The sequence below is a fragment of the Otolemur garnettii genome, unplaced genomic scaffold (assembly GCF_000181295.1).
Source record: "Otolemur garnettii isolate 467f Iridium unplaced genomic scaffold, OtoGar3 scaffold00052, whole genome shotgun sequence".
NCBI lineage: Eukaryota > Metazoa > Chordata > Mammalia > Primates > Galagidae > Otolemur > Otolemur garnettii.
The window spans coordinates 3849984-3861999 of NW_003852447.1; the positions used below are offsets into that span (position 1 = coordinate 3849984).

Genomic DNA, 12016 nt, shown 5'->3' on the forward strand with positions numbered 1-12016 from the left:
TTAGGTGAGGATAGTATCAAGAAAGCCAACAGAGGAGTTTCAAGAAACGGATACTAGAGTCAAACGGTACAGAGAGGGCCATCAATATATCGTAAATCATCATGGACATAGAACTGCTATTCCTTATTATTTATTACACGTCTACTACACGCAGGACATGTGTCAAAAACTATAAACACATGGGAAATAAAATATGGTATACGTCAAAAGGTTTTCAGAGAAGTAGCCTCAACTAAATTCTCGCTCAGGAAAGCAAAACAAAGTGTCAGGCCTGCAACCACCCACATCTTATTTGGTTCTGGCAAATCTGAAAACTTAAAAGAGTCATATCGCATCTTTTAATAAAACTTCTGATGGAGGACACGAGATAAAGAAGGGCCAGAGCACCTGTCTCGGTGACGACAGCCGGTGGCCAGGGAAGCCGACTCCCTCCAGAGTCTCTCGCCCCCTAAGTAAGACTTGGGCTGCCCCTCCGAAATCTGGGGCGGGAAAAAGAAGACACTTACCGCAAAAGGCACCACTAACGCCGTGGCCCTAAAGGGGCCGGGGATTCTTTAGCGAAGCCTCACGCCGTGGGTGGAAATCCAAGAAAGGTGGGAGCGGCAGACAGGTACGACCCCACAAACCCTACCTCCCGAACTATATAAACCAGGGTCCCAGTGCCCAGCACCGCGACGCCAACTCCCACCAGCTGGAAGACCGACGACTGCCACCGAACCTTCCGCCCAATGAGGAGACGTCACCACTCTGGGTAGTCCAGCCTTTCATGACGGGGATGCACTTCCGCTTCCGGGGCACACCCCGGGGTTGTTTCAGTGCTTCTCTTGGGCATTTAAAGAGGTGTTTGGTTGCCCTGGCTTTTGCACTTTAGTTTCCTACTGCTGGATGACCGCAGCAGCAAAGTTAGTGGTAATATAGGAGGCTCTGTAGCGCCGATCTCGGGAAAGAAGTCAGGCTTGGAGGGGTCACCTTAAGAAAATGTGACTACACTCAGCCCCGCCAGCTTGGAGTGGAAGGAAAGCGGGGTGGGATTGAAAGTAGGGACTCCCGCGCGCACGTGAGGCTTGCAGGGGGGGCGGGCCTAGGGTTTTCACCGCCTAGAAAGGCTCAACCGCTGGCCCGGGGTCTCACCTGCGCGTGCGCACTGCGAACCCGCTCCTACTTCGCTGGCTGCTGAAACATGGAATTTTGCTCGGCGAGACTAGCTATCCTGCAGCTGGTGCGTACTGTGGCTCCAGCCGACCGCCCGGCGCTGCTCCAATGGATGCGAACTACCCGTAAGCGAATAAAGGCAGGCGATTCGGGCAAGGATATGATGTGGGCACTAACATTAGGGACTTAAGCAGGCTGAAGCCAAAATCGTACATTTGCCCTGGCCTCTGCTCCTTAGTGATCTAGACAGACCGAGGCAGACCTTGGGACTTTTGAGCACCACTTGCGATTGGGTGCTGGAAGACCGGGCTGTTGGTGGTTTAGGTTTTGCTGCAGCGTTTGTACAATTAAGACTTCCTTGTGTCTAAACCCTTTTCTGAAAGGGTTTTCTCCCCATAACTCCCACAAACTAGTTAAGATTGGTGGAGTACTACCTAAAAAAGCACTTTCCAAGAGAGGTTTTAGGCTGTGAAGTTAAAAGCTTACGTCGCAGGTAAAATCACATGTAACTAATGCATTCATTTTCTTGATTGTGAAATGGGCCATTTAATAGCAATATTTTTAGGACTGGGGGAGAAGCCGGGTGGGGGGAGACTTTGATTTTAAACTGTTAACATAATTAATAGTAGTAATGAAAACGACAAGTTAGAATCGAGGAAAGGTGATAATTAGATCTACTTATTGAAAAGTGGGGTGGATCTGGTCTGGCAAAGAGAAGCCTGTTAAAAGCTCAAGAAAATAGGATATTCCTTGTTTGATAGCTATACTAAATTATACTGTGCCCCTCTGTCGCTAAATGTTGACTTCTATCCTTGTTTGCATCCAAACTCTGGTGACTTGAAAGATTCTTGTTTGATAATGATTTCTAGGTTTAGACTTTTAACATCGTCCTATTGCTAAAACTCTCTTTGTGATGTTGGAGTCAGTCTGTAGATTTATATATTGAAATAGTTACTATTACACATTTTAGCAGTCGTTTTAGATAAGATACCACACTAAAGTTAATTTGAACATCTGATGATGAGGTTTATCCTGGCAAGTTTAGAACACGGAAGATATTTATACATATTTATACACATATACAAGATAATCTCAAGATAGGAATTTCCAAAATGGGCTGAGTCGTCTCCTTTCACTTCATGTAAACACTATATTTTCTGTTACATTCATCATATTCTAATTGTTTATACAAAAATTGCTAGTTTTCTTTTTTTCTGCATTCTTCAGTATGAGGTCATTTATTACAAAAGCATTGACTGCCTACAAACATGACACATACTGCCTAGCTCTGGAAGTTGTATGATTATGGAAACATCCTTACCCTCCAGCAGAGTTTAGTCTTGTGGAGCCATTTGTGATCTAAATCTCAAATTTTAGAGGCATCTGGCTTGGCACCCATAGCTCACCGAGTAAGGGCGCTGGCCACATACACCGAGGGTGGCAGGTTGGAGCCGGTCTGGATCTGCTAAACAATGACAACTGCAACCAAAAATAGCTGGGTGTTGTGGCAGGTGCCTATAGTACCAGCTACTGGGGAGGCTGAGGCAAGAGAATCGCTTTAAACCCAAGAGTTTGAGGTTTCTGTGAGCTGTGACGCCACAGCACTCTACTGAGGGCAACAAAGACTCTATCTCAAAAACAAAAATTTTTAGAGGCATCAATTGAGACTCCATTTTTCCAAATCAAAAAGATTTGAAAGCATTTTTTTTTTTTTTTTAATGAGACAGAATCTCACTTTGTCACTTTTGGGGTAGTGCCATGGTGTCACAGCTCACAGCAACCTCCAACTCCTGGGCTTAGGCAATTCTCTTGCCTCAGCCTCCCAAGTAGCTGGGACTACAGGCCCCACCACAATGCCCAGCTATTTTTTTTGTTGCAGTTTGGCTGGAGTGGGGTTTGAACCCAGCCAGTACCCTACTTTTTGAGCCACAGGCGATGCTCTATTTGAAAGCATCTTTAGGATGGTAATTTTGTAAACAAGAAGAACCAGTATCACTGGCTAAAGAATAGATTTTTAAATTATTTTTTTCCCCAACTTGAGCTCAAGCAATCCTCTTGCCTCAATTTTTCTATTTTTAGCAGAGACGGGTCACTCTCCAAGTCAGGCTGGTCTTGAACACGTGAACTCAATCTATCCTGCCTCAGCCTCCCAGAGTGCTAGGATTACAGGCATGAGCCACTATGCCCAGCCAGATTTTTACTTTAAACATACTTTCTGTATTTCTCCAGCTGACCCTATCGTCAGGAAACTCAAGTCATTTGTTAAACAATTTCAAAAACAACTTGAATTTCTTAAGAAGGGTTACTAACATCAATATTTTAAGAAATGAGAGTGTCAGCTTTATATGGAGGGCTTTTTTTTTTTTTTTTTTTTGCAATTTTTGGCTGGGGCTGGATTTGAACCCACCACCTCCAGCATATGGAGCCAGCACCCTACTTCTTGAGCCACAGGAGCCACCCATATATGGAGGGCTTTTTAATAATCCTGAGTGCTTTTTATTCTGTAGTTTTTATTGTGGTATAATATAAAAATAAAATTTACCATTCTAGCCGTTTTTAGTGTACAATTCAGTGGCATTAAATATGTTCAATTAAGTGGCATTTAACCATCACTGCCATCTATCTCCAGAACTTTTTCATCTTCCCAAACTGAAGCTCTTAGTGTATGCCTTTATGAACAATCTTTTAATCTAACAATAGACCAAAAGATTTTACCAAACAACTGCTTTTCATTTTCCTAATTAGACTGACTTTTTTCCAGTGGGGGGGGAAATGTTTTTTATCTCTAGCATTAAGTTTAAATAATATCTTTCTTGGGCAGAGCATGGTGACTCACACCTATAATATCAGCACTTTGGGAGGCCCAGACAGGAGAATCACTCATAACCAGTCAGAGCAACACAGTGAGACCCATCTCTACAAAATTTTTTTTAAAAAATTAGCCATATGGGAACACACTCCCCTAGTCCTAGCTGCTCAGGAGGCTGAGGGAGGAAGATTACTTGAGCCTAAGCATTGGAAGGTTTGAACCCGAGCAAGGAGGAGGATCTCTTGAGCACAAGCATTGGAAGGTTGAAAGCCCAAGCAAAGTGGTGGTTTGAACCCGCCACCTCCAGTATATGGGGCCGGTGCCCTACTCCTTTGAGCCACAGGCACCACCCAGTCCATGACATTTTAAATTAAGGATCAAGTTACAAAGAATAGAAAATTAGGGTTTGCTATAAGGAAATATTTATTATTTGGGGGGAGTGGGTGTCAATTGATCCTTTATTGAAACGTTTTCCTTGTACTTTTTAGCTAGGTGGCAGTCCACAGCACCACTGTTTTCATCTATGATGTCATGTGTGGAGGTCATCAACATTGCAGCCCACTGACTGGGTCATCCCCAGGATCTCTTTAATGGTTCCAGAGAGTTCTCTGGCTAAAGATCGGTGCTGCATCTGTCTGGCAATGTTGACAACTCATCAAAAGTGTTATTTCTGTGGTGTTTAATGTTTTTCTGTTTCTTTCTGATTCTTGGTGATTCCTTGAGGGCTTTGATGATGAGAGCAAGGCAGAGAGTACCACTTCAATCTGGGCCTGTCTGTTCTGGATAGTCAGTTTCACCATAATCCTTAGACCGGTCCAGTCATCAGTTGCCTTGGCAATGTCATCACCAATCTTTTTTGAAGACAAACCCAGGGGGCCAATCTTGGGGCCCAAGGCAGACATGGAACCAACTGTGCCATCAGTGAACCTCAGATACACGACTTTGATCTCACTGGGGTTAAACTTAGGCAGCATGGTGGAGGCGGCTGATGTTGGATGAACCTGGATTCAGGATGACCAAAGAAAGTTGCACCTTGGCCTCCTCCAAGCCAAAAGTATAAGGAAATATATAAATGCTTAAAGAAAATATTTAGGTTGGTGCAAAAGTACTAGTAGCTTTTGACCATGAATTTCTAATCATTATAACTAGGTTCAGACACATCTTTATTAATCAAAATGGGAACCATTACAATCCACACATTATTACCAATGAGAAATGTTTCTTTCTTCCTATAGTGTAAAAATCCATGCTTTGGGGTTTCATAAACTCTTGGAAAGCATTTTCTGTATCCTGCTGGTTGTGGAGGTATTATCCCTGCAAAATATTGTGGAGCTGCTTGAAGAAATGGCATTCAGTTGGTGAGAGGTCAGGGGAATGTGGCAAATGAGGCAAAACTTTGTAGCCCAATCGGTTCTACTTTGTGCAACATGCAGTTGGGTGCTGCATGGCAAAGAACTGGGCCCTTTCTGCTGACCAATGCCAGCTACAGGCATTGCAGTTACTGGTGCATCTCATCGATTTGCTGAGCAGACTTCTCAGATGTGATGGTTTCTCTATGATGCAGAAAGCTAGTGGATCAGACCCATAACAGAGCACCAAAAAGTGACTATGACCTTTCTGGGCAAGTTTGGTTTTGGGAAGTGCTTTTAGGTTCTTATCAGTACAACCATTGAACTGGTTGTTGCTAATTGTCATATGAAATCCACTTTTCATTGCATGTCACAATCCAATTGAGGAATGGTTCATTGTTGCATAGAATAAGGGACAACAACACTTGAAAATAACAATTGCTCTGAATTTTGGTCAGCTTATGAGTCACCTTCTTTTTCAGCTTTTTCACCTTTCCAATCCAAACAATAAGAGACTTGTTGCCGTAGTCAACATTGAGTTTTAAAACAACCTCTCATGTACTTGTCAGAAGACCACCTTCAATGATTGCCTTCAATGGGTCATTGTCAACTTCCAATGGCTGGCCAGTATGCTCCTCATCTTCAACGCCCTTGTCTCCTTTGCAAAACCACTTTAATCACCATTGCACTGTACATTTGTTAGCAGTTTCTGGGCCAAATGCATTGTTGATGTTGAGTTACCTCCACTGCTTTGAACTTGAATAAGAAAATTGCTTGAATTTGCTTTTTGCCTAACATCATTTCCATAGTCCAAAATAAATATAAAATAAACAGAAATAATGAGTCATTAGCAAAAAATATAAATCAAGAAATACACATTAAAATGATGTATAACAAGGGGGGAGGAGGGAGGGCAATTGGCAGGATCTCACCTAATGTGTACAATATGCAGTCATTCAGCAGTCCCCCTGGGTGAAGGGCTCAACTATGACTTGTACTTTACCTTAGAAATGGAAACAATGTAACCTAAACATTGGTACCCTCATATTAATCTGAAATTAAAAAAAAAAAATAGAAAAATTTGCCAAATATGGTGGCACAGAGCCCAGGAGTTTGAGATTGCAATAAGCTGTGATGATGCCACTGCACTCTAGCCTGGGTGACAGTGGGAACCTATCTCAAAAAACAAACCAAAACAAAAATACCCCAAATAATAAGAAAATATAATTGGCCCTATAATAAATAGATGTCATATAGAGAAATACAGAATCTAAGAAAACACAGACCACTGACCCATAGAAAGTATGAGATAATAAATTTGTATTATTTAGGCCTCAAAAAAAGTGAAATGTAACATAACCATGTTTATTTAAGAATGTATTCCAGTATCAAATGGCAAATTTCAACAATGCAAAAACTGCAGTTACTTTTGCACCAACCTTATGATAGAAGGTGACTAGAAACTTTTAGAAGTTTCTCTGTATCCTTTATTTTAAATGTGTTTTAATTGAGCAGGATTGACTATGTTGCTTAGCAGCAACTATAGAGCCATTAGAAGCTATTTGAAATTCCCACAAATCTAAAAAGTACCTTAGGATCTAGCTACATTTGTCTGACAGAATATTGCTCTAGTACTACATTGTATCAATAGTAAGCTTTCATGTGAAGTAAAGATTTTATAATCTTTGTTGAAACTATATGAATGGGGAGAAGTTATCAAGTATATGAAGTAATATTAAAAATAATTGTTTTGAAAAACAAAAATATTATTTTTCAGTTTAAAATAAAGTAACAAATATGGTCAGGTGTGGTGGCTCATGCCTGTATTCCTAACACTATGGGAGGCCAAAGGGAGACGATAGCTTGCAGTCAGGAGTTTGAAATTAGCCTGCGTAAGAACAAGACCCCATCTCTACTAAAAATAAAAAAATTAGCTGGGGGAAGTAGAACATGCCTGTGGTCTCAGCTACTCAGGAGGCTGAGAGGTAGGAGGATGGTCTGAGCCCAGGAGTTTGAGGTTTCTGTGAGTTGAGTCCATGGCACTCTAGCTCAAGTGACAGGTGAAAACTCTCTCAAAAAAGAAAAAAAAAATTTAATAAAATAAAAAATAAGGCCACACTCAGTGGCTCATGCCTATAATCCAAGAACCCTAGGAGGCTGAGGTGGGAGGATCACTTTAGGAGTTATAGAGCAATCTGAGCAGCATAGCAAAACCCCATCTCTGCAAAAAAGAAATTAAAACTTAGCCAGGGATTGTGGCGCGAACTTACAGTCCCGGCTACTTGGGAGGCTAAGTTGGGAGGATGGCTTGAGCTCAGGAATTCTAGGTTACAGTGATCTGTCATGCCACTGCACTGCAGCCTGGGTAACACCAAAACCCTGTCTCTAAGGGGAAAAAAAGGTACAAATGAGAAGAAAGAAAATAGGATGGTTAGACTTGTGATATGCAGGATACAGTGAAAAAGGAATTTTAAAAATTTAAAAATTGTAACGGGGAATGTTGAAAATACAGTTTAATCAAGTTTAATTTAAAATAGATGTGCAAGGTATTTTATAGTGGGGAGAAGCTGATAATTAAGTAGCTATTTGGGAGTTTGTAATGGTATTCAAAGTGTGAGGTGATGACTGGCTGTGAGGTAGTTGAAACGGGAATGAAGAGGAAAAAGAATTCAAAAGAAAAAGAAGTAGGACTTAATAACTGACTAGGTATAAACAGTGAGGTTTTATTCATAGACTGTCAGCTTGGTGACTTTTTATTCCCCATGTTATTAATTATACATATAAGTAGGAAATTTTTGAAGAATTAGTTTTGGCCTTTATCAATTTTCTTTTTTACAAAAAAAATTTTTTTTTTTTTTGAGACAGAGTCTTACTCTGTTGCCATGGATAGAGTGCCATGGCATTATTGTAGCTCACAAGAACCTCAAACTCTTGAGGCTCAAGAGATCCACTTGCCTCAGCTTCCTGAGTAGCTGGGACTATCAGCACCCACCATAACATCCAACTATTTTTAGAGACAGAATCTCGCTCTTGCTCAGGCTGGTCTCCAAACTCCTGAGCTCAAGTAGTCCACCTGCCTCAGCCTCCCCGGAGTGCTAGAATTACAGGCGTGAGCCACTGCACCCAGCCTCTAGTTTTGGCTTTTAGAGAAGCTCTTTTTTCCCTCTGTTCCCTTCCCACCCACATATATAATTTGAAAGAAAAAACTTCACTGTCCTTAGGCAGTTGATTAGCACCTTCCTTTAATCTTTCTCCAAACAACACACTGTTACCAGCGCATTCCAAAATAGCTATTACATGTTCCACCTCACTAGTAATTAAATAACATGCAACCAAGTTTGTTTTTATTATAGTATGTAATGCTGTGAGGGCTTGATGAGACACAAGTTCATTTCTGTTAGAGTAATTAAATGTAATTTTTAAGGAAAGAAATTTGCAGATTTGTAGCAAAATGCTTTGAAAAGTTTTCCTATATCTGCTCGGCGCCTGTAGCACAGTGGTTACAGCGCCAGCCACATACACTGAAGATGGCAGGTTCGAACCCAACCTGGGCTAGCTAACCAACAATGTCAACTGCAACAAAAAATAGCCAGGCATTGTGCGGGTTCTTGTAGTCCCAGCTACTTGGGAGGCTGAGGCAAGAGAATCACGTAAGCCCAAGAGTTCGAGGTTGCTATGAGCTATGACACCATAGCACCGAGGGCAATGTCTCAAATATTTTCCTACTTCCATCTTAAAATTCACAGTAAGGAAATAAACAAAGGTGATGTATGCCAAAATGTTAGTTACAATGTTCCTAGTTTTTTTTAGTTTTTCACAATTGCAACTATATCTAACTGTCCAGGTGTAGGAGTGAATGGTTAGAAACTATATATGATGGGATATTGCACAGCCTTAAAAAATAATGTTTTGATTTAATTTTAAGGACAGAGTAAATGTTTATGATATGTAGTTGGCCCTCTATATCCACAGGTTCCATATCCATAGATTGAACCAACTAAGGATCAAAAATATTAGGGAAAAAAATAATACAATTTTTTTTTTTTTTAGAGACAGAGTCTCACTATGTCACCCTTGGTAGAGTGCTATGGCATCACAGCTCACAGCAACCTCCAGCTCTTGGGCTTAGGCGATTCTCTTGCCTCAGTCTCCCAAGTAGCTGAATACAAATTTTTTTTAAATACAGTATAACAACTAATTATGTTGCACTTACATTGTGTTATTACAAGTAAATTTATAAGTATTTGAAAGGATATATGTAGGTCATGTGCAAATACTGTGCCATTTTACATAAGGGACTTGAGCATTCATACGTTTGATATCCATGAGTAGTCCGGGAATCAGTCCCCCCACAGATGCCTAGAGACAGCTAAAATGTTAAAGTGAATTCCAGTTTTATACATTTGAGTAATATTCTATCATATGCCGTTCTGGTCTGTTTTTATAATTATTACTGGGGCACAAAGTCTTGCTGTTCTTTTCAGAAATTAATTGCCTACTGCTACAGAAAATAAAACCAATTTTAACCTTCAAGAGCTAAAAATTTCTCCCTTAAAATCTAAAAGTACCCATTAACAATTATGAATCAGTGATGTTTGAATAAGACACTTAGTATAAAAACATGGAGATGAGTTTTAATATTTTACCAAAATGATTGAATTGGACATGTTTTCTTTTTGATTCATGAAACTGACATTTTTAAAATGTAGTTTAGAAAATAGGTTCATCAAACTTCACTGCTCTTCAAATAGTAATTAACATTTATTGAATGTTCATTATGGCCAATAATGGTTCTAAAGCAAATTCTAAACTTGCAGATTAACTCATTTAATCCTCAGAACAATCCTTTGATAAAAGTATTATTATTATTTCCACTTAAGTGAATCAACTGACGCTTAGAAAGTTAGGTAACTTGCCTAAATAAGTGGTAGGCCTAGGATTTTAATTCAGGCAGTCTGGGTCCCGGTCTTCTTTTTCATTGCTATTCGGTTTGTTCCAGAGATAGAATTCCAAAGGACAAGGTCAAAGTCAGCTAAATAGGTAAGGACAGTTTTAAACAAGAGTCAGCAATTAGAACTAGAGCCTAAGTAAGAGAAATCATTACAGGCAAGTGATTGTAAACCTTCATTTTATCAGTCTTAAGTAGGTTTGATAAGAGGGGCTCTGGAGCTGGAAATGAGGAAATGATGGTACTGTCTCACAGAGATGTTTTGGGGATCAAGAGTAGATGCATGCATGTGGAACAATGTCTTACATGTAGTACTCAGTAACTATTAGATGTTAATATTGAAGATCTATTTAAGAGCATTCTTCCTGGAAAAGGTATATATATTTGTATATACACGCAAATGCACAAGTTTAGGCCCTTTGTTGACCCTTTAAAGCTCATGTTTGGATCCTCTTTAACTAGGATCAGAGTGAAGAATCTCTGTTATAAATAAAGAAATCTTTTTTTGCCCTTGAATATGTTTGAGTCAGAATTTGTTGTCCAGAGAAAGAGGTGCCAGTTCTCATTTTTACCTGCTATTGAGGTGAAACAAATATAGTCTTCATTTATTAATGCCGTTTTTGAAGACTGAATAATTTCATACTGACTCTTGAATCTTGACTGGTGATGCTTACATTAATTGGGGGATTGACTCCCAAATAAACACTTTTAGTTATGGAAATCCAGTGTGACTGTTCAGAATTTTGCAACCAATCCCATCGTTTTCTTCATCTTCCTAAATCTTGACATGATTGTGTGAGACTTTTAGGCCTCTGTTGGTGCCACCACCCATTGCAATTCTATTGATAACCCAATAGCAGTGGCACTTGGAGCCCTGGCATGCTATCGGATGAAAAGAGAACATAAGCTAAGGCAGTCATGTTTTAGACTAGATTGTCTGCCCGTATTCACCTCCAAGGCTACATTTAGAGGGGCTATTGAGCAACTACGCGAAGATAGTGACCAGGTGGCAGAGGATATGGCTACTATGTGGTATGAAGAGCCGCCATCAGAGCTAGGACGAAGGAAAGACTAAGGTAGCAGCAAGAGAACCGTTATTAGCTGCTGTCTTTGCAGGGTATAGAGGCCATATGGCATAGTAATTCAGAGGTGAGTTTCGAGCTGCATTCCAGTCCCAACTCTCACTTTTTCTGGCTGGTATGACTCGAGGGTTAGGGTTAGCATGGTATAGTGAAAAAGAAGAGTACATTGCTTATGGGCAGCAGACAGGTTTATGTCCTTGTGCAGCTGCTGGCCTGCTTTGCAACTTCTGGCAATTCATTTAACCTAAGAACACTTAGTTTTCTAATCTGTAAATCTGAAATTTAATCTTGCTTTGTCTTCCTCACATGGATGTTATACTAGTTAATTGACTTAGTTTCTACATGAAAGAACTTGGTAAGCTATAAAACATCATCCTAATGTTAATTATTTATTACATGAAAATAACGTTCTGAATAAACACAAAATTATTTTATGTTTAAGAAAGACATCACGAATTGACCTTAAAACATCCAAAGATTTGGGGGACAGCGAATGTGAAGATGGATGAGTTTTCTTTCTATGGCTGTTTTAAAATTGTAAGAAAGACAATCAGCTTGGGGTCCTTTTACCCTAGCAAGAATTCAATATAAGAAAGTCTTTTCAGAGAAAGGTTGGCTCGGCACCTGTGGCTCAAGTGGCCAAGGTGCCAGCCACATACACCTGAGTTGGTGGGTT

General features: G+C 40.2%; 2 protein-coding genes across 2 annotated transcripts in view; one reads left to right on the plus strand and one right to left on the minus strand.

Annotated features, from left to right (window-relative positions):
* The window catches only part of SRP54 (signal recognition particle 54), a 43266-nt gene extending 42452 nt beyond the window's left edge, over positions 1-814 (minus strand). Inside the window, exon 1 of the mRNA XM_012806455.2 lies at positions 507-814. The gene's annotated coding sequence lies outside the window, so the exon portion shown is untranslated. The remainder of the gene's footprint in view (positions 1-506) is intronic.
* A 34-nt stretch (positions 815-848) lies between these two features.
* LOC111726038 overlaps positions 849-12016 on the plus strand; it is a 36690-nt gene continuing 25522 nt past the window's right edge. Inside the window, exon 1 of the mRNA XM_023514393.1 lies at positions 849-1277. Coding sequence (XP_023370161.1) covers positions 1181-1277 — 97 coding nt within the window. The 5' untranslated portion in view covers positions 849-1180. The remainder of the gene's footprint in view (positions 1278-12016) is intronic.